Genomic DNA, 23,541 nt, shown 5'->3' on the forward strand with positions numbered 1-23,541 from the left:
CAGGTCCCAGTGTGTGATGTTCCCCTCCCTGTGCCCATATGTTCTCATTGTTCAACTCCCACTTATGAGTTAGAACATGCAGTATTTGGTTTTCTGTTCCTGTATTAATTTGCTAAGAGTGATGGTTTCCAGCATCATCCATGTCCCTGAAAAGGAGATGAACTCATTCTTTTTTATGGCTGCATAGTATTCCATAGTGTATATGTGTCACATTTTCTTTATACAGTCTAACATTGATGGGTATTTGGGTTGGTTCCAAGTCTTTGCTATTGTGAACAGTGCTGCAATAAACATACGTGTGCATGTGTCTTTACAGTAGAATGATTTACAATCCTTTGGGTATATACCCAGGAATGGGTTTGCTGGGCCAAATGATATTTCTAGTTCTAGATCCTTGAGGAATTGTCACACTGTCTTCCACAACGGTTGAACTAATTTACACTTGCACCAACAGTGTAAAAGCGCTCCTATTTCTCCACATCCTCTCCAGCATCTGTTGTTTCATGACTTTTTAATAATCGCCATTCTAACTGGCATGAGATGGTATCTCATTGTGGTTTTGATTTGTATTTCTCTAATGACCAGTGATGATGAGCTATTTTTCATATGTTTGTTGGCTGCATAAATGTCTTCTTTTGAGAAGTGTCTGTTCATATCCTTCGCCCACTTTTTGATGGGGTTGTTTGTTTTTTTCTTGTATATTTATCTAAGTTCCTTGTAGATTCTGGATATTAGCCCTTTGTCAGATGGATAGATTGCAAAATTTTCTCCCATTCTGTAGGTTGCCTGTTCGCTCTGGTGATAGTTTCTTTTGCTGTGCAGAAGCTCTTTAGTTTAATTAGATCCCATTTGTCAATTTTGGCTTTTGTTGCCATTGCTTTTGGTGTTTTAGTCATGAAGTCTTTGCCATGCCTATGTCTTGAATGGTATTGCCTAGGTTTTCTTCTAGGGTTTTTATGGTTTTAGGTCTTATGTTTAAATCTTTAATCCATCTTGAGTTAATTTTTGTATAAGGTGTAAGGAAGGGGTCCAGTTTCAAGTTTCTACATATGGCTAGCCAGTTTTTCTAACATCATTTATTAAATAGGGAATCCTTTCCATATTGCTTTTTTTTTTTTGTCAGGTTTGTCGAAGATCAGATGGTCATAGATATGTGGTGTTATTTCTGAGGCCTCTGTACTGTTTCATTGGTCTATATGTCTGTTTTGTTACCAGTACCTTGCTGTATTGGTTATTGTAGCCTTGTAGTATGGTTTGAAGTCAGGTAGCGTGATGCCTCCAGCTTTGTTCTTTTTCCTTAGGATTGTCTTGGCTATACAGCCTCTTTTTTGGTTCCACATGAAATTTAAAGTAGTTTTTTTTCTAATGTTGTGAAGAAAGTCAATGGTAGCTTGATGGGAGTAGCATTGAATCTATAAATTACTTGGAGCAGTATAGCCGTTTTTACGATATTGATTCTTCCTATCCATAAGCATGGAATGTTCTTCCATTTGTTTGTGTCCTCTCTTATTTCCTTGAGCAGTGGTTTGGAGTTCTCCTTGAAGAGGTCTTTCACATCCCTTGTAAGTTGGATTCCTAGGTATGTTCTTTTCTTTGTAGCAATTGTGAATGGGAGTTTGCTCATGATGTGACTCTCCGTTTGTCTGTAATTAGTGTATAGGAATGCTTGTGATCTTTGCACATTGATTTTGTATCCCGAGACTTTGTTGAAGTTGCTTATCAGCTTAAGGAGTTTTTGGGCTGATACGATGGGGTTTTCTAAATATACAATCATGTCATCTGCAAATAGAGATAATTTCACTTCCTCTCTTCCAATTCAAACATGCTTTATTTCTTTCTCTTGCCTGATTGCCCTGGCTAGAACTTCCAATACTATGTTGAATAGGAGTGGTGAGAGAGGGCAACCTTGTATTGTGCAGGTTTTCAAAGGGAATGCTTCCAGCTTTTGCCCATTCAGTATGATACTGGCTCTGTGTTTGTCATAAATAATAGCTCTTATTATTTTGAGATATGTTCCAACAATACCTGGTTTATTGAGTGTTTTTAGCATGGAGGGGTATTCAATTTTATTGAAGACCTTTTCTGCATCTATTGAGAAAATCATGTGGTTTTTGTCATTGGTTCTGTTTATGTGATGGATTATGTTTATTGATTTGCATATGTTGAATCAGCCTTGCATCCCAGGGATGAAGCCGACTTGATCGTGGTGGATAAGCTTTTTGATGTGCTGCTGGATTCGGTTTGCCAGTATTTTATTGAGGATTTCCACATCAATGTTCATCAGGGATACAGGCCTGAAATTTTCTTTCTGTGTTGTGTCTCTGCCAGGTTTTAGTGTCAGGATGATGCTGGCCTAATATATTGAGTTAGGGATGAGTCTCTCTTTTTCTATTGCTTGGAATAGTTTTAGGAGGAATGGTACCGGGTGCTCTTTGTACCTCTGGTGGAATTCGACTGTGAATCCATCGGTCCTGGGCTTTTTTTTTTTTTTTTTTTTTTGGTTGGTAGGCTATTAGTTACTGCCTCAATTTCAGAACTTGTTATTGGTCTATTCAGGGATTCGACTTCTTCCTGGTTTAGCCTTGGGAGGGTGTATGTGTTCAGGAATTTCTCCATTTCTTCTAGATTTTCTAGTTTATTTGCATAGAGGTGTTTATAGTATTCTCTGATGGTAGTTTGTATTTCTGTGAGATCAGTGGTGATCTCCCCTATATCATTTTTTATCGTGTCTATTTCACTCTTCTCTCTTTTGTTCTTTATTAGCCTGGCTAGTGGTCTATCTATTTTGTTAATCTTTCCAAAAAACCAGCTCCTGGATTCACTGATTTTTTTGAAGGGTTTTTCATGTCTCTATCTCCTTCAGTTCTGCTCTGATTTTAGTTATTTCTTGTCTTCTGTGAGTTTTTGAATTTGTTTGTCCTTGCTTTTCTAGTTCTTTTAATTGTGATGTTAGGGTGTTGATTTTAGATCTTTCCCACTTTCTCCTGTGGGCATTTAGTGCTCTAAATTTCTCTCTAAACAGTGCTTTAGCTGTATCCCAGAGATTCTGGTACATTGTGTCTGTTCTCATTGGTTTCAAAGAACTTACTTATATATGGCTTAATTTCATTATTTACCCAGTAGTAATTCAGTAGCAGGTTGTTCAGTTTCCATGTAGTTGTGCAGTTTTGATTGAGTTTCTTAATCCTGAGTTCTAATTTGATTGCACTGTGGTCTGAGAGAGTGTTTGTTATGATTTCTGTTCTTTTGCATTTGCTGAGGAGTGTTTTACTTCCAATTATGTGGTTGATTTTAGAATAAGTGCTATGTGGTGCTGAGAAGAATATGTATTCTGTTGATTCGGGGTGGAGAGTTCTGTAGATGTCTATTATGTTCGCTTGGTCCAAAGCTGAGTTCAAGTCCTGGATATCCTTGTTAATTTTCTGCTCATTGATCTGTTGAATATTGACAGTGTGGTGTTACAGTTTCCCACTATTATTGTGTGGGAGTCTAAGTCTCTTTGTAGGTCTCTAAGAACTTGCTTTACGAATCTGGGTGCTTCTGTATTGGGTGCATATGTATTTAGGATAGTTAACTCTTCTTGTTGCATTGATCCCTTTACCATTATGTAATGTGCTTCTTTGTCTTTTTTGATCTTTGTTGGTTTAAAGTGTTTTATGAGAGATGAGGATTGCAACCCCTGCTTTTTGTTTCCTTTCCATTTGCTTGGTAAATCTTCCTCCATCCCCTTATTTTGAGCCTATGTGTGTCTTTGCCAATGAGATGGGTCTCCTGAATACAACACACCGATGGGTCTTGACTCTATCCAAATTTGCCAGTCTGTGTCTTTTAAATGGGGCATTTAGCTCATTTACATTTAAGGTGTATATTGTTATGTGTGAATTTGATCCTGTCATTATGATGCCAGCTGGTTATTTTGCCCATTAGTTGATGCAGTTTCTTCAAAGTATCAATGGTCTTTACATTTTAGTTTGTTTTTGTAGTGGCTGGTATTTTTATTTCCTTCCCATATTTAGTGCTTCCTTCAGGAGCTCTTGTAAGGCAGGCCTGGTGGTAACAAAATCCCTTATAATTTGCTTGTCTGTAAAGGATTTTATTTCTCCTTCACTTATGAAGCTTACTTGGCTGGGTATGAAATTCTGGGTTGAAAATTCTTTCCTTTAAGAATGTTGAATATTGGTCCCCACTCTCTTCTGGCTGTTGGGGTTTCTGCTGAGAGAGCCACTGTTAGTCTGATGGACTTCCCTTTGTGGGTAACCCGACTTTTCTCTCTAGCTGCCCTTAATACTTTTTCCTTCATTTCAATCTTGGTAAATCTAAAAATTATGTGTCTTGGGGTTGCTCTTCTCGAGGAGTATCTTTGTGGTGTTCTCTGTATTTCCTGAGTTTGAATGTTGGCCTGTCCTGCTAGGTTGGAGAAATTATCCTGGATAATATCCTACGGGGTGTTTTCTAATTTGGTTCCATTCTCCTGTCACTTTCAGGTATATCAATCAAACGTAGATTTGGTCTTTTCACATAGTCCCATATTTCTTGGAGGCTTTGTTCATTCCTTTGCATTCTTTTTTCTCTAATCTTGTCTTCATGCTTTATTTCATTAAATTGATCTTCAATCTCTGATATCCTTTCTTCTGCTTGATTGATTCACCTATTGATTCTTGTGTATGCTTCATGAAGTTTTCGTGCTGTGTTTTTCAGCTCCATCAGTCATTTATATTCTTCTCTAAACTGGTTATTCTAGTTAGCAATTCCTCTAACATTTTATTAAGGTTCTTAGCTTCCTTGCATTGGGTTAGAACATGCTCTTTTAGCTCCGAGGAGTTTGTTATTATTCACCTTCTGAAGCCTATTTCTGTCAATTCGTCAAACTCATTCTCCGTCCAGTTTTTTGCCCTTGCTTGTGAGGAGTTGTGATCCTTTTTGAGGAAAAGAGGCATTCTGGTTTTTGGAACTTTCAGCCTTTTTGCACTGTTTTTTCCTCTTCTTTGTGGATTTATCTACTGTTGGTCTTGCTTTTGGTGACCTTCGGATGGAGTTTTTGCATGGTCGGCTTTTTTGTTGATGTTTATGCTATTGCTTTCTGTTTGTTAGTTTTCCCTCTAACAGGCCTCTCTTCTGCAGATCTGCTGGAGTTTGTTGGGGGTCCACCCCAGACCCTGTTTGCCTGGGTATCACCAGTGGTGGCTGCAGAACAGCAAAGATTGCTTCTTGCTCCTTCCTCTGGAAGCTTCATCTTAGAGGGGCATCTGCCAGATGCCAGGTGGAGCTCTCCAGTATGGAGTGTCTGTCAACCCTTGCTGGGAGGTGTCTCCCCATCAGTAGGCATGGGGGTCAGGGACCCACTTGAGGAGGCAGTCTGTCCCTTAGCAGAGCTTGAGCATTGTGCTGGGAGATCCACTGCTCTCTTCAGAGCTGGCAGGCTGGAACATTTAAGTCTGCTGAAGCTGCGCCCACAACCGCCCCTTCTCCAAGGTGCTCTGTCCAAGGGAGATGGGAATTTTAGATATAAACCTCTGACTGGAGCTGCTGCCTTTTTTTTTCAGAGATGCCCTGCCCAGAGAGGAGGAATCTAGAGAGGCAGTCGGGCTACAGCAGCTTTGCTGAGCTTTGGTGGGCTCTGCCTAGTTCAAACTTGCCAGCGACTTTGTTTACACTGTGAAGGGAAAACCGCTTAATCAAGCCTCAGTAATGGTGGACGCCCCTCCCCCCACCAAGCTCAAGCATTCCAGGTCAACTTCAGACTGCTGTGCTGGCAGTGAGAAATTTCAAGCCAGTGGATCTTAGCTTGCTGGGCTCCGTCGGGGTGGGATCTGCTGAGCAAGACCAGTTGGTTCCCTGGCTTCAGCCCCCTTTCCAGGGGAGTGAATGGTTCTGTCTTGCTGGTGTTCCAGGCACCACTGGAGTATGAAAAAAAACCTGCAGCTAGCTTGGTGTCTGCCCAAATGGCTGCCCAGTTTTGTGCTTAAAACCCAGGGCCTTTGTAATGTAGGCACCCGAGGGTATTTCCTGGTCTGCGGGTTGTGAAGACCATGGGAAAAGCGTAGCATCTGGGCTGGAATGCACCATTCCTCAAGGCACAGTCCCTCAGGGCCTCCCTTGGCTAGGGGAGGGAGTTCCCTGACCCCTTGTGCTTCCTGGGTGAGGCGATGCCTCATCCTGCTTCTGCTCACCTTCCGCAGGCGGTACCCCCTGTCTAACCAGTTCCAATGAGATGAACTGGGTACCTCAGTTGCAAATGCAGAAATCACCCACCTTCTGTGTTGGTCTCGCTGGGAGCTGCAGACTGGAGCTGTTCATATTTGACCATCTTGCCTGGGAATCCCATTTTCATGTTTCTTTCTACTTCATGATAAGGCATTATTATATGACTTTGATTAATGTTGTGATGTTTTCTCTTTGTATCAAGAAATAAAGGATGTATAATGATTAAGCAAAAAGAAGTTACCTCTTCAAACTTGTAATTATTGATAAGTTAACCATACCTCTCAATCAGCAGTTTCTCTCTTTCATTTATGTTGAAGATAAAATCTCTTCTCTTTGATAATAATTATAAAAGCCATAATAAGAATCAAATAATAGAAAAGATTACCCAATGAAAAGTAAATCATCTTCCTACATCTGATCCTGATACTAACCTCAGAGGTTAGTACTCTCTGCAGATATTTTGGGTGCAACCTTCCAGAATTTCCTTTTTCTTTCCAGAAAACAATACTGGCCATCAGTTAGTAGCAAGTAATACTAACTCCATTGAGGTGTAGTTTTGTGTGGCCAAATGACCCGGAGAAATGCTTTGTAGGGCTAGGTTGGCTCACACTTCCAGATCTAGAGGTAAGATCTGTTGGGTTTTTGTCTCAGGTTCTGAATGCCTCTATGAATGTGGGAGCCACTTGATATTTATGTTTCTCTATGTTTCTCTAAGCACCCTTATTCTCTTTGGAGGGCTTGCATTTGCGACAGATGGTTGATAGTCACTCCTGGTTTTGGGGGCGTGTCTTTACTGCTTCTTTCATTGTGTCATTTTATTTCCCTGCTTCACAGTGTGATGGGAATCCATGAAGAACCTTCTATGTGCTCCCCTTTCTCTGCTCACTTCCATGTCTTGCAGACTTAGGATGTCTTCAAAGAGGACCTTTCCTCCCAAGGGGCCTGTTTAAAATTCCACTGTCTCAGTGATATGTGAAGAACAGTCCAAGATTCTGAAAGACACCTGAAGTGTGAGATTCCTCCCAAGAAATAGTGACTCTCTCAGATCCCAGGGGACTCCAGAGAGTAGGGATAAGGGGAAGGGAGTGCTGGCCTTCAAGAAGAGGTGAGCAGAAGGGAAGGGCTGGAGATTTGTTTGCTCAGGTAGTACGTGAGCATGACATGCAGCTGAGGATGTTGGGGGTATATGCTACCATAGTAGTCCCTACCGTCATTTCTGCAGATGGGTTTAGAAAGGTTCTGTGATCAGTAAATGGATCAGCCAGTAACCAATTGCTAAACCAACAAAGTTTTAATGCCCCAAGACACACACTGTGTGAGTGTTCTCTCTAAAGTGATACTCCCAGCCACTCTCCATCACATTGCCGTCTGTCACTTTTTTTTTTTTAATTTTTTTTTTTTTTTTTGAGACGGAGTCTCGCTCTGTTGCCCAGGCTGGAGTGCAGTGGCACGATCTCGGCTCACTACCTCCTGGGTTCACACCATTCTCCTGCCTCAGCCTCCTGCGTAACTGGGACTACAGGCGCCCGCCACCACGCCTGGCTAATTTTTTGTATTTTTAGTAGAGACAGGGTTTCACCATGCTAGCCAGGATGGTCTCGATCTCCTGACCTCGTGATCTGCCTGCCTCAGCCTCCCAAAGTGCTGGGATTACAGGTGTGAGCCACTGCCCCTGGCCCCGTCTGCTGCTTTTTATGGTTGTTTATTAACTTGTTCATTCCTTGTGAGCCTGTTTGTTTTCTGTCGTCCCTATAGACTAGCAGCTCCACGAAGGCAGGGATGTTCCTGCACCCAAGTGTCTAGAACATCCCCAGTGCCTGGAACACTGTGGGGGCTTAATAAAAATATTGGTTAGCTGAAAGAATAAATAAATGAGCACACTTTACCAAATAATAATAATGGCAGCCATCTGTTGAGCACTTAGTATGTGCCAACCCCTGTGCTAAACACCTTTCATCTCATTTAATCCTCAAAAGCAGTCCTAGGAAGTGGGAATCGATGTCCCTATTTTACAGGTGTGGAAAATGAGCCCCAGAGCTGTTGGGTACCCTGTCTCCAGTCACACAGCCGGTAAGAGGTAGACTGAGATTTGAACCTGGGTCCGTCCAAGATCTTGAAGTTTACCATATTAAGGTGTAATTTCTAGAGATGTCAATCTAAGCAGTCACTTCAGAAAGGGGCCCTGCAAAAGAAGCAGGTTTCTGCCTTCCAGGTGAGTGCTGGGCCATTGGGAGCAGACTAGGCACCACCTGTTCCTCAGGATTTTAGCTGGAGACACCCCCACAACCCCGTCAACATGGTCCTGGGAGCGGGTTCATCCCTGACATGGGTCCCTGGTATTTTGAGCAGTTGTGAATTATTTAGGTGTTGTGGTAGACATGCTTCCTTGCGTTGAATTCTAACAGAAAACTGTGCTGAAATGCAAGCCAAGAGGTACAGCAGCTCCTTCTTTATTTATTTATTTTCTGTTAATGAACCAGGGAGAAAAAAATCCCTGAAGCCATCAGCCAGATATTTCACCTTCTTGGCGCTCTTTCCTGGCTCTCCAAATGGTACCTTGGTGCTTTTGAGTATTTTTATTTTTATGGTATCATATTTTGCAAAATACCTGAGAGCCATTTTCAACACTCTGACTACCCAGAGAGCACTCTGTTTGATCCATTTTCCTACCAGGAGGGCTTAAGTGGAAAGAAAGGAGAGGCCTAACAAGCATCCTGGGCTCAGCTAACTCCCTCCTCAGCCTCCCTCCTTCTCTGGGCCCTCTCTGAGCTTCACTGCTTTCTCTCTGACTGTTAGGCTACTGGAGAAATCAACAGAACCTATGATTGTGAATGTATACAGCGCATTATATTTTGTAAAATGACCCAGGTTCTGTTTATTAGTCATTTCCTAAGTAAGTCACTAAATAGGGAAGGAGAACCTGGTAACATCCACCAGGCATAGATTAATGAGTTAGCCTTGGCCAGGGAAAAACTTCTAAAAGGGACCAAGTACCTGTTGTTAAGGAAGGTTGGTGCTGTTGGGAGTCTGTGAGTGGGATCCTCCCACATCTCTTTTTTGAACAGCTTTGTTGGGATCTAATGTATGTAACGTACAATTCACCTGAAGTGTATAATTCCACGGTGGTTAGTATATTCACAGAATTGTGTATCCATCAACACAGTCAATTTTAGGACATTTCATCTTTCCAGAAGGAAACCCATATGGGTCTTAAGTGTCACTCCCCCCACCCTCTGCATTTCCCCCAGTCTTTGGGGAAATTTACCTTATGTTACTGTAGATTTCATGGAAATGAAATCATACAGTATGTGGTCTTTGTGACTGGCTTCTTCCATTTAGCACAGGGTTTTCAAGGTTCACTCACGTTTATTGTTTATCAGTACTTCCTTTCTTTTTATCGCCAAATACTATTTCGTTGTATGGACGTACCACAGTTTACTGGTTGATGGACATTTGAGTTGTTTCTACTTTTTGACTGCTAGGAATAGTGCTGTTATGAGTATTTATGTATGGGTTTTATTTTTGTGTGTGGACATATGCTTTCATTTACCTGAAGTGGAATTGCTGGGGCATGTGGTAACTCTATGTTTAACCTCTCAAGGAACTGCCAGACTGCTTTCCAAAGCTACACTGTGTTACCTTACCTGCCGGCCATGCATAGGGATCCTGACGTCTCCACATCCCCATCAGTAACACTGGTTATTATCTGACTTTTTGAGTGTAGTCATTCTAATGGGTTTGAAATGTTAAAATGGATTGGCATTGTGGTTTGGATTTGGTTTTCCCTGATAACTTCCATCTGCATCTTGACTATACATTTTTTCCTTAAGTAGCTGGGAGTCTTTTGGGGGTTAACATTTGAACTGGTGATAAGACTGTCTCTGGAGCTCTCCTCTTCCCAGGTTGCCTCGAGACTATGGGGCATCCTTATGCTCGAACCTCTTTCATCTGCGGGGCTGGGGGACACTGTGACCCAACCACTGACCTGAACTTCACACCTTCAAGGTTGCCTTCCTGCTTTCCAGCAGCCATTTTTAATTATTACACAATCTGTACAAAAAAATGAAGATTTAAAGCAAATTGCTTTCAAAAGTAAGTTACAGATGTCATCCTCTGTTGTATTTGCAACTTAAGTCACGAAAGTTTCTAAGGTCACGAGTTTTTGTTTAAGACACTGTACACCAAGCACACATCGCACAGACAATGTGTGTTTTCCGCCTTTTCTAGGCTCTCAAAGAATGAGTAGAGCCCAATCTTTGGATCTCTCTCTCTGGCTTTCTCTCTCTCTCTCTTTGTGTTTTAATTAAATTATATATCGAGATAATTGTAGATTCACATGCAGTAGTAAGAAGCAATGCCAAGGGATCCCATCCTTGGAACTGTTTTGTTGTGGGAGAAAGTGAAGACTTACTGAGGACTGGAAAATAACTCTGGAAGTATGCCAGGAATCCAAATTATTTCTGTTGCCGTCAGCTCCCTGCTTTTTCCCAAGATAAGGACCACAGGACCAAACAATCAAACGAGCTGCTCCTGGGGAGTGGTTTCTTATTGACAGCAGCTATTCAGCTTTGCGATTTATTTCAGTTTAAAGTAGACAAACCTAATAATGATACCCCTTCTCTTTCCTCCCCTTTTTGCTAATATTGCATCTTTTTGGCTATGGCTACTGCTGCTTTTGAACTTTTGAAAGAAATTGAGCCTGCCAAAGATCTCGTTTGAATTTAAACCTAACCCGTATTGAAAAAGTCTTCTAGATGAGGCAAAGAATGTAAATGAGCTAAAGATTGTAAAATAGGTCAGTGTAGCACCTGGTATAACATCTGAGTTTGGTGTGCTCATCAATTCAACACATAAGTGACTGAGTATCTTGTTAGGCTCTGCTTGAGGTGCTAGGGATACAGCTAGGGAACAAAACACACAGAAATTCTGGTCCTCATGGAGCTTACATTCTCCTGAAGGGAGGCAAAAAAATAAGTAAAATATTAAGTATATCTGTTGTTGGTAAATACTTTGAATAAAAGTTGGGGAGGAGGCATGGAGGGGAGGGGGAAAGGAAAAGCAGTGGGGATGATTCCAGTTTTAAATGAGGTGGTCTAGGAAGACCTCTTGGGAACAGGACATTACAGCAGGGGTTGGCAAGCTTTTTCTGTAACAGACCAGATAGTACACATTTTAGACTCGGCCAGCCAGCTACTCAACAACTCATGTAGTGCAAAAGCAGCTGTAGACAGTGCATAAAGGAACAAGTGTGGCTGTATGCCTGTAAAACTTGATTTACAGAAATAGGTGAAGGCTGGGATTGGACACGTGCTGCAGTTTGTCATTCCCTGCATTAGAATAAAATTGCAAGGGAGGTGAGAAACCAGGCACTGTGGTGTCTGCTGGGGTGGGGGCAGGGAGAGCTTTCCAAGCCGAAGAGACAGCCAGTGCAAAGGCCCTGAGCTGGCTTTGTGGCTGGCTTAAGAACAGGAAGAAAGTCAAGCATTAAACAAGCAGCATAGAAGGAGACAAGGTTGGAGAGATGATTGGGGCCAATTCTATGGGAGTTTGTAGACCAGTGTGCACTCACAAACCGTTTGTTAACAATAGTCGAGAATAATCCATGAACTACTTTTTTTCTAAATAGTTGAAGTAGGATGTGCATACAGTAAAGTATGCAAAGTTATAAGTGTGCGTGTGGTATGATGTTTTCATAAAGTGCATATTCTTGATGACAGCAGCTAGATCCAGAAACACAGCATGGCTAGCACCCCAGCAGCCCCTGTTTGGCCTCCTCACAGACACCACTTCCTGAGAGTAACCACTGTCTTGGCTTCTGACATCATAGGTTAGTGCTTCCTGTTGTTGAACTTCATGTAATTTTACGTAAAAGGCATTGGGCAGTATATACCCTTTTGTCTTCTTACATTTGGCTTCTTGTGCTCAGCATTATATTGGTGAGATTCATCCTTGTTGCTTATAGTTGTAATTCTTTAATTCTCATTGATGTATGGGAGTAGATTCTATAAATGCAGTCAGGCACTAGACTGCATATAGGATGCTGTAACATTGTAGCTCAATGTTTTACGTGGTGTTAAATCTATTGCACTGCCAGTCATACAAAATATAGCACATACAATTATGTACAGTACATAATACTTGATAATGATAATAAATGACTATGTTACTGGTTTATGTATTTAATATAAATACATATACTATAATATACTACACTTTTTATTGTTATTTTGAAGTGTACTCCTTCTACTTATATACAAAATGTTAACTGTAAAACAGCCCCTGGGATGTCCTTCAGGACGTATTCCAGAAGATATATATATATAGTTGTTGTTGTTGTTGTTGTTGTTTTTTGAGACGGAGTCTTGCTGTGTTGCTCAGGCTGGAGTGCAGTGGTGTGATCTTGGCTCACTGCAACCTCTGTCTCCCAGGTTCAAGCGATTCTCCTATCTCAGCCTCCTGAGTAGCTGGGATTACAGGCATGCACCACCACACCCAGCTAATTTTTTTATTTTTAGTAGAGATGGGATTTCACCATGTTGGCCAGGCTGATCTCGAACTCCTGACATCAAGAGATCCACCTGCCTCGGCCTCCCAAAGTGCTGGGATTACAGGCGTGAGCCACCGCACCTGGTTAATATATTGTTATCATAGGAGATGACAGCTTCGTGCGTGTTATTGCCTCTGAAAGCCTTTCAGTGGGATAAAATATGGGGGTGGAAGACTAGTGATATTGACAATCTTGACCCTGTGTAGGCCCAGGCTAACGTGTCTGTGTCTTAGATTTTAATACAAAAGTTTAAAAAATTAAAAAAGTTAAAAAATATAAAAACAGAACAAAGCTTATAGAATAAGGATATTAAGAAAATATTTTGTGCAGCTGTACAATGTGTTTTTGTTTTAACCTAAGTATTATTACAAAAGTCAAAAAGTTAAAAAATTAAAAAGCTTATAAAGTAAAAATGTTACCGTAAGCTAAGGTTAATTTACTGTTGAAGAAAGAAAATTAAAAAAATTAGTTGAGTGTAGCCTAAGTGTAAAGTGTTTATAAAGTCCGTAGTGGTGTGTAGTAATGTCCTAGGCTTCACACCCAGTCACCGCGCACTCACCCGGAGCAACTTCCAGTCCTGCAAGCTCCGTTCATGGTAAGTGCTCTAGATAGGGGAGCCATTTTAAGTCCATTTTTACTGTACCTTTTCAATGTTTAGATACACAAATGCTTCCCATTGTGTTACAATTGCCTATGGTATTCAGTGTAGTCACGTGCTATACAGATCTGTAGCCTAGGAGCAATAGGCTCTCCCACATAGCCTAGGTGAGTAGTAGGCTGTACCAGCTAGGTTTGTACAACGAAATTGCCTAACAACATATTTCTCAGAATGTAACCCCCTTGATAAATGACACATGACCGTATTCCATTATTTAGTTTCTTTAAAACATTATTGATAGACATTTAGGTTGCTTCTAATTTTGGCTATTACAAACTACTTTGCTAGCTTTAACTTTTTAAAAAAGTTAATAAACTCTTAAATGTACAGTGCCAGCCATATTTAGAGGCTTTGGGAATTTTTGAAAAATAACTGCAAATGTGTGAGAACAACCGACTCATCCAGGGATGAAGTTATCAACTCTTCCTACTGCAGTTCAAGAGTTCAGAGCTGACCAGTGTGGCTAATCAGCTGTGGAGTGGGTGTTCATGGGGAGTTGGTGCAGTTTGCACAAGTCCTTGTTGGGGGACTCCATCTTCCCTTTTGCATTCCTCTAGCAGACGCTTGTCTGTCTGTTTCAGAATGAAGCTCCTAGGTGGAGGGGCCTCTGGATTCTCAAGAGCTCTGCTGCAGCCATAATCTCCGGGATCACGGAGGACCTTCATTCTCCAAATCTGTAAACATGCAATGCAGGACAGTTGTGCTAAGGCCACAACACTTTCTTCCCTCATCCTAGGATGGAACTTAATTATTTAGGCAGCTCAGGATGGAATCTGCCTATTGAAGGGAAAATTGTGTTTGTGAATGTTCTTCATGAAGTACTCAGGCAGCACCATGAGCAGATCACTTTTTGATGATTTTGAAGCTGACCTTTATGGAAACACAGTTCTTGTGCTGAACCTGCAGGCCAGGTGCACTTTGCAGCTGTAGAGTCAGGAGGTGGAAATCTGATCACCTTGTTAGGAGGACCTTGGTGGCTCTCCCGTTCCTCCAGGCTCTCTCAGGCCACCTGTCCTATCGCCTCTCTATCCAGCACTCCCATCTGTAAGTACTCCTCTTAGTAAACAAAACAGCCCCAGCTGCCAATCTGGTGGCCTCGGCACTTAGCTGATCTTAGAGGACTTGCCAACCGGGGCTTATATAGCCTTCAGTGTCCTTCTCGAGCACTTTCAAGTAGATAAATACAGAAAATTAGTAGGCTGGAAAAAATAAGAGAGAGAGAAAAGTCAGCCTTTTGAGTAGCAGTTCTGAGCTCTCTCACCTGTTTACAGATTTATATTGTATTTTACGAGATTTCACAGTAAAGTGGATATTTCTAGACTGTTCCATTGCTTCTATGTGAATCATTGTAAAACATCCCTTGGTGTTTTACCTGGTGCATTGTTATAGGAGGGGGACTCTCCCGCTATGGGGAAGAAAATCTCATGACAGGCATAGACACATGGCACAGAGTAAATGCATGAAAATTTTTTTGCCATAAGAATGAATCAAGAAAGTAGCAACTCTGACACCTCACTATTTTGGGACCTCGAACCCAATATTGCGTGTTGTTTGATGTTAGCTGACCCAGTCTGAGGACCCAACATCTCCCAGAAGATTTCCTGTAATTAATTCATTCATTTATCATATTTACTGTGCAAGGTACCGTGAGAGGATGTTGAAATACAGATGTAAACAACAGACATGCATGGAGCTTATATTCTAGTAGGGAGAGGCTGACAATAAGCAGACACTCATACCAATACAATTATGACAGATGGTGTGACGAGTTCTACGTATAAAAATAAAGTTGAGTAAGGGGGATTAGAGGATGAAGAGGTAGGGAAGAAGTACTGTTCTTTATAGAGTGGTCAGGGAATGTGTCTCTGATAAGGTGATATTTGAGGAGAGGCCTGAAAGAAGTGGTAGGGTGGGGGGGAAGTCAAATGAATACCTGGGAGAAGAACATTTCAAAAAGAGAACAGATGTAAAGGTCTTAAGGTGGTAGGGAGCTTGGCGAGTGTGAAGGACGTGAGGGAGGAAGAGAGGACCGGGAAAGAAGCCAGGAGAGGGGGTGGCAGACAACGTGAGGGTCTTATGGGTCACTTGAGCTTTGGAAGCCATTGGAAGGTTTTGGTGGAGAATGGCATGGTCTGTTGTGTGCTTTTAAAGAGGATCACTCACTTGCTGTGTTGAGAATAGGCCCTAGGGAGAGAAGAGCAAACACAGGGAGACCCATTAGGAGGTGAAAACTGTGCCCTTGGGTAGTGAGAAATTTTAGGGAGCCCAAGACCGCTTGAATGTCTATAGTCATTGGTGGTGCTTTCCGTTTGTGTGAAAGTCAAGCTCAGGAGATGATAAGCACTGGCCTGGCCTTGAAGGGGAAGCTGGCAAGGGCTGGCCCCTCTTCCTTTCCAAGGGCCATCACCACAGAGCAGCACAAACCCCAAGGCATGTAGCATCTGGCGTCAGCAGCGCTCAGTGCACACCCCAAACTCCAGCAGGATGTGGAGTGTATTCTCTTCTCTTACCACCTCCCCACTCCCACCCTTGTCACCAGTTACAGAGCAGCTGGTTCCCCTGAGTTGCAGGAGAGTTCCAGCTAGCGTTAATCACACAGGACCTCCTCAAGCTGTAGCTTCCCTTTTCCTTCTTGCCCGAATGGGCTGAGCCTTTTCTGTCCACAATTTCAACTGTGGCGTTGCTTTCCTCAGGCTTCTCTGAATCTGAACTCATCTGGCCCACTTGGCTGGTGGAGATGTGGCCCTGGAGTGTTGGCCCTTCTGATCCTATGTCTAATTTACAGTGCTTCATGATCACCCTTTGGATTTTGCCTTGGTTATCTATTGCTGTGTTAGAAATGACCACACACTCAGTGGCTTAAACCAACACCCATTTAGATAGCTCTGTAGACCAGGAGTCTGGGCAGGCTGGGTTCTATACTCAGGGTATCACAAAGCTACTCTCAAGGTGTCAGCAGAGCTGGGCTTTTCACTGAAAGCTGGGAGGCAGAATCTATTTCCAAGGTTGGTGGTAGAATTCAGTTCTTTGCAGTTGTAGAACTGATGTCTCCGTTTTCTTACTGGTTGTCAGCTTCTAGAGGTAACCACGGTCCTTATCACATGCCCCTCTCTAACATCAAGCCAGCAGTGACGCATGAAATCCTTGTGCTTTGAATCTCTGTGAATTCTCTTCTGTCATCAGTTGGAGAAAGCTCTCTGCTTTTAAAGGCTATAGGGTGTATGATCCACCAGGATAATGCAGATAATTTCCCTATCTGATGGCCAATTGTGCCATATAACATAGCATAGTAACTGTGCCATGCAACACAGCACAATCATAGGATAGGTTCTTTCGTCATGTTGATAGGTTTTGGGGGTTAGGGCAGGATGTCATTCAGGGGCCATTTTAGAAATTCTGCCCTTTCCGATAGCCTTTTGCAGCCAATATCAGTAGTGTTAGCAGTACTACTGCGAATGACACTGTAGTAATTACCAAAGTAAATCACTCATGAGGGCCTATCTTTGTCCTCATAGTAATTACTACAGTGTGCTTTTGTTTCCAGAACCCCAGTTTCTCCTTTTCCAGAGAGGCAAATGGCATTTTGAAGCCACATGGTGCACTGGAACCCAGCATAGCCATCAGGAATCAGTGTTTAGTGTTTCTGTCTGACTCTGAATGGCAGAGAACAAAGGAAATGATGGCCTTTTATATCATTATATGATCATTAAAGCTTCCCATTAAAGCTAAAATTGTGAGGGCTGAGATTTTCAAGATATTTCTGTGGTTCGATTTGGAGTCCCCTGAGTCATGAAGTTGGAGGTAACCTCTGCTGCCCTTTGCCTCTGCTTCTCCCCCTCACAGCCAGCTTCCTGGTACCATCCTGATGTGTCTGCCCACCTCCTCTGGAACACCTCATGTGACCTCTTCCATTCTTTAACAGGCCTATTTATTAAAACATTCTTTCTTCTATTGGGCCCATGTTGGTTTCCTTCTGCCTTTCACCCAGTGTACCCATTTATGGCCTATAGCTGTACCAAATAACTCTTTTCTTTTTATAAAATACAGTGATTCAGATATTTAGAGGCAGATATCAAGTCTCAGAACATCTCTTCTACAAACCAAATTATAGATTTAGCAGGCACCTGGCATGTCACCTCCACTTCTGGTGCTGGGAGCATGCCTTTAGGATGTACCCTCCATCAAAAAGGCAGGGACCTTCTCTATTGTACTCACCACTGTGTCCCTAGCTCCTAGCATGGTGCCCAGTACACAGCAGGGACCAGTGCATATTTAATAATTAGGATGCAATTGCCCTTTGGAACTGAATTCGAAGTGGCCCATACATAGGTATTTGCGTGTTCTCCCTAATTGGCACTGCCCAGTCTTGTGATCCACCCCAGGTCCCTACCTAAACACAGTTAATGTTTTCTGTCTTACATTTGTTCCAGAACGAGACACATAAATAGATAAATAAAACAAGTTAATGATTCATGCACTTGAAAGGAGTTGCTTCCATAAGTAACAAATTTTGGTGCTTGACTTGCATTGTACTTCATTTAGAGTTGCAGTGGAAAGGAGGAGGTAAATGCATTACAGAGAAAAAAGGATATTAAACGTAGAGATGGCTTTCCTTTTCCCTCGCTACTCAAATGCATGGAGTCACTTCATCAGATGCATCTCTTCATGTGAGCACTGGCTGCAGGGACGAGAATGAAGCACTGGTAGCAATAAGAAATTCCTCTCAAGAACAAACAGGAGATGTGGTTGCCTTGCGGCTTGTTACTTACCAATCATCTTGTTACCTAGAGGCAGCAAATATGGGTTTTCGTGGTGTGTATTCACTGTAATATTCTAATGTTCTGGCTCAGTTTAAAATGCATAGTTTTGTATAATGTAATTATCAACACATTTGTATCATTTTTTCTGTGGGAAAAATGTAGGTAATTATATCTGTAAGAAATTGCAAGTTATATCCCCCGGCTTTGTCGCTCAGCTCTATAGCCTGAACGTATTATAGTGCTAGCTCTTGTGAAAGAACACTCCATGTTTATAAAAATTTCAGGATGTAGTCTGCTCTCTGAAAAATTAATGGGGTACCTTGTATGTATATAAGCAGTCTTGCCCTGTCTTCTTGACATTTATCTTTCCTCCTTTCAACAGATACTTACTGATTCCTGCTATGTGCAAAGAAGTGTAGTTTTTTTGTTTTTGTTTTTGTTTTTTCTTTTCCTTTTTTGAGACAGAGTCTCACTCTGTCGCCCAGGCTGGAGTGCAGTGGTGCGATCTCGGCTCACTGCCAGCTCCACCTCCCAGGTTCACGCCTTTCTCCTGCCTCAGCCTCCTGAATAGAGTAGCTGGGACTACAGAAAGAAGTGTAGTTTTTAAGTAGGATTTTTCAAAGAAAAATCTCTAGTTGTAACATATAGGATCTATAGAAAAGCAATTATAGGAAGCAATTGTTTATTGACTTTAAACATTGATAAACATCAGAATAACTAAATTTCTTTGTTTTTGGCAACTTTGATTTGGACATAATGTATTTCACATATATTATGCAGATTAATTTTTAAAGTAGAGCCAGTCCTTCTAGGCAGGGAATTTCAGTTAATTCTTTCTTTCTTTGTTATGTCTCCCAAGAGTGTGCCTAATAATTAACTGGCAGATGATTATATAAAGCATTAAACTGTAAGTTAGAAAGTGCTGCAGAGAAGCTAACCCCTATTCTCCACTCCTTTCCTCTCCTCCAAACTCATATTTTGCTGTCTCTAGGTATTTGCATCTTGTTAGAGTCCACAGGTTGTATTAATTCAGCAACATTTTTTAGCCAGCTGCATGGACTAATTAATTGAATCTGTCATTCAACAGATATGCATTGGGCCTCCCTGGTGTCTAGACTGGAGTGCTAGAGATGAAGAGAAGATAAAGTTCTATAAGAGATAGAGGAGCTTTACCTTTAATGAGTCTATAGACTGATGGTTCTCAAAGTGTGGCCACCCCTCAATATTGACATTGTGTGTGTGTGTGTGTGTGTGTGTATACATGCCTATGCACTCTATGCAGGCTTATAGCCCTGAAATATTTTAGAGTAGGAAATGGACATTCAAGATGATTAAAAAAAATTAATACCATGTTTTTAAGAGCAGTTTTAGGTATATAGAAAAATTAGGTACGTGGGCACACGGAGAGTACAGAGGGTTCCCATCTACCCTCTCTCCTATTACTACCATCTTGCATTGGTGTGATACGTTTGTTATATTTGATAAACTATTATAAATATATGATTATTGACTAAAGTTCATAGCTTACATGAGGGTTCACTCTTGGCGATGCACATTTCTGTGAGCTTTGACAAATGCATAAGGTCTTGTGTCCACAATTACAGGATTACAGCATAGTTTCTCTGCCCTAAAAATTCTTTGTGCTCTACCTATTCATCCCTCCCTTCTTCTCCACTGACCCCTGGAAGCCACTGATCTCTTTACTGTCACCATATTTTTCTGTAATATATTGCTAGAATCAAAGCCTAGTCTTTTCAGACTAGCTTCTTTTATTTAGCAACATGCATTCAAGGTTCCTCCAGGTCTTCTTGTGGCTTGATAACTCATTTCTTTTTATTGCTGAACAATATTCCATTGTCTGGATGTACCACACTTTGTGTAGCTATTCACCTTTTAAAGGACAGCTTCATTGCTTCCAAGTTTTGACAATTATGAATAAAGTTTCTATAAACATTCATGTGTAGGTTTAAAAACCTTATGTGGACATACATTTTAATTCATCGCTGGATCATATGGTAAGATAATTTTTAGCTTGTAAGAAACTGCCAAACCATTTTACATTCCCACCAACAGTGAATGAAGCTCCTGCTGCTCCAGATCCTCACCAGAATTTGGTGGCGTCAGCATGCTGGGTTTTAGACAAAATGGTGCAAAATGGTATCTCATTGTAGGATGATTTTTTTTTTGTATTGTAGGATAATTTTACAAGTCAACTGAGGCGCTTGAGCATCATAAATGCACTGCACAGGTAGGCAGGAACGGAAAATGATGGCATACTAATGCATTTCGTTTCTGGGTCCCGCACGTTTCAGAAAATACTTTTCATCATCATTTTTACTCATTAAGTTAGATGTTTTCAGTCAAGAGTCAGACAGCTGATGAGGCCCCCTCATCAGCTGTCCTGTTCATATGGAGCTCCTTTTTCTACAGCCTCTGCTTCACAGCTCCTCCGTTTGAAAGCACTGGCCCAGTTGGAATTTTCATCTTCTTGTCAGTGTGGTGAGATTGCAGCTGATCTGCCCTCAGGGGGAAAGCATCTCACTGTCAGGTGTATCCTAGTGTCATTTTGGATGGTACTGCACCCAGAATGTTTGTTTACATGGACACTCCCATGCCATTTTCTCAGTTGGGTTTGACTGGGTGCCCTGGTCAGTCAGTGTCAGCAGCAGTTATGATCATCAGCTTCACCAGCTTTTCCTGTTTCAGGAAGATTTTTGCATGTTGGTGACAAGACCCAAAGACCCAATACAAGGATATCGCCATGTTAGAGGTAACATACTCATTTTGCAATCATGCCTCATCTCGAAAGCCTGAAGAGCTATTATCATATGGTAGATCTTACGGTAAAGCCTTTCTTTATCTAGTAGATATTTATCTCAAGTGTTGCTTTACTCAGTTTTATCTCATTAATATTAATGATAATATTAGTTGGGAAAGAGGTTGGAAGGTCTAGTCTAAGAGTTCTTTTGAGTGGAAAATACACTGTTTTTTCTTTGATTATATGTTTCTTTTTTTTTAAAAGGGGATGGTGGCTTTGAGGGTAGATATTGAAAGGGTATTCTAAGCTAGAGCTGTTCAGCAGAAATTTTCATGATGATGGAAATATTTTGCCCTGTTCCAGATGGTAGTCACCAGTCACACTTGTCTCTTGAACCCTCCTGGGTTCAAGCGATTCTCCTGTCTCAGCCTCCCAAGTAGCTGGGATTACAGGTGCCCACCACCACACCAGTCACACTTGTCTCTTGAATACAGCCAGTGTGACTGAGGAAGTATATTTTTCATTTTATTTAGTTTAAATTAATTTCAATAGCCCCAGGTAGCCAGTGGCTGAGAAGTGTAGGGGAGCACATGAACCACTTGTTGACTGTGCACTCTTTCCTTTGGCAGAATGATAGAGATTTTATGGAAGGTGCTAAATTAAACTGGATAGATCTTTGGCCTATTATCTTCTATCATGGAATTTGAAATGGTTCGTTTCTTGATTTGATTTTCTGTGTCAAGTTTGGTCTCTACATGGGTGGATATTGTCTGGGTAGAGCCATTGAAGTAATTCCCTCTGCTCTGGAAAGACTTCTGAGTTGGAAACCAGCGAAGTCAAGTGATTGACAAGTGTATTAGTCAGGATTGCTTAGGTTATGCTGTGACAACAAATTCTTTTTTTTTTTTTTTTGGAGATGGAGTTTTGCTCTATCTTCCAGGCAAGAGTGCAGTGGCACACTCTCAGCTCACTGCAGCCTCTGCCTCTGCTCACTGCAACCTCTGCCTCCTGGGTTCAAGCAATTCTCCTGTCTTAGCCTCCCAAGTAGCTGGGATTACAGATGCCCACTACCATGCCCGGCTCATTTTTATATTTTTAGTAGAGATGAGGTTTCACCATGTTGACCAGGCTGGTCTCAAACTCCTGACCTCAGGTGATCCACCAGCCTTGGCCTCCCAAAGTGCTAGGATTACAGGCATGAGCTATTGCTCCCGGCTAACAAATTCATCCTAAAATATCAGCGTCTTAACACCCCAAAGGCTCATCTGATGCAACCGGGCAAATGTGAAGAGCAGTCATCCTCCAGGCAGTCACTCAGCTATCCTGGCTGTTTCCATCTTGTGTCTTCATCATGGAAGCCACCAAAATCCCTGCAAAAGAGAAACAGAGAGTGGAAGGTTGCACACCAGCTCATAAATGTTTAGATCCAGAAATGACACAGTCCCTTCTGCTCACACCCCATTGGTTGTACATGACAGATGGCCCTGCCAACTGCGAGAAGGCTGGGGAATGTGGAGGAGCCCATGGGTATTTGGTAAGTAGTAAATGTCTTTTCCATACTCAATCCTTAGCACTCAAAAAATTTAAATACATTGGAATAATTTTGAAATTTTAAGCTATTTCCATTCTGCCACTTAGAAGTAATTTGGGAAGTGTGCAAAATATTTTATTTCTAGGTTTTAGTCTCACTTTGAAATGTAATCAGATACCCTATTTCTCAGTAATTTTCACTTCCATTTCATTTTGAACATTTGGTGGTACAATGCTAATTTACCTTGAGATCTTTTGGGCACAGGGGCTCATAAATAAAAAAGTTATGGTAATAATTTCATTATCTAGATGAACAATTTTTAGTTCACATCTTTTGGGATGTGAACTGAAATACAAATGGAAAGAGTATTGTGCACAATTCTCTTCAGCATGTACTGAATTTGAGTATTACTCTGACATTTTTATTTATTTATTTATTTATTTATTTATTTACTTTTGAGACAGAGTTTCACTCTTGTTGCCCAGGCTGGAGTGCAATGGTACAATCTTGGCTCACTGCAACCTCCACCTCCCGGGTTCAAGTGAGTCTCCTGCCTCAGCCTCCTGAGTAGCTGGGATTACAGGTGCCTGCCACCACACCCAGCTAATTTTTGTATTTTTAATAGAGATGGGGTTTCCCCATGTTGGTCAGGCTGGTCTCGAACTTTTGACCTCAGGTAATGCGCAAGCCTCGGCCTCCCAAAGTGCTAGGATTACAGGTGTGAGCCACCGCGCCTGGCCTACACTGACATTTTATGAGCACGCTCATTTGTTTTGTTTATTTTTAGTTTTGTAAAACCCTTGTACTACAGACCCTGGGGAAACAACAGTGTTCATTCATAATGACCAGATTTAAAGTGGCAAACGTGGAGAAACCACCTATGTTTTCCTAAATCTCCTCTCTCCTCAGCTATCATTTTTTAAATCTGCTTTCAAGGGAAACTTACAAGGACGTACTTTCTGTCATTATATCCCAGATTTCTTTAGTCCTGGAAATCACCAGGGAATTTGTCAAATGTGCAGATTTCTTGTTGCCAGTGAATCTGAGATAGGGTCTAAGGATGTGTATTTTAACAAATGTTCC

At 41.6% G+C, this 23,541-nt stretch overlaps 1 protein-coding gene across 3 annotated transcripts in view; it reads left to right on the forward strand.

Annotated features, from left to right (window-relative positions):
- LOC105498745 (FERM domain containing 3) overlaps window positions 1–23,541 on the forward strand; it is a 294,366-nt gene that overhangs the window by 18,485 nt on the left and 252,340 nt on the right. The window contains exon 1 of one of the 3 annotated variants that reach the window (XM_071077625.1): window positions 21,854–22,461. The exons of the other annotated variants lie outside the window; for them this stretch is intronic. Within the exon in view, the coding sequence (XP_070933726.1) occupies window positions 22,279–22,461 (183 nt within the window). The 5' untranslated portion in view covers window positions 21,854–22,278. Of the gene's footprint in view, window positions 1–21,853; window positions 22,462–23,541 lie in introns of those variants that run through there. 3 annotated transcript variants of the gene reach the window in all.

The sequence above is a fragment of the Macaca nemestrina genome, chromosome 14, assembly GCF_043159975.1.
Source record: "Macaca nemestrina isolate mMacNem1 chromosome 14, mMacNem.hap1, whole genome shotgun sequence".
Taxonomy (NCBI): Eukaryota; Metazoa; Chordata; class Mammalia; order Primates; family Cercopithecidae; genus Macaca; species Macaca nemestrina.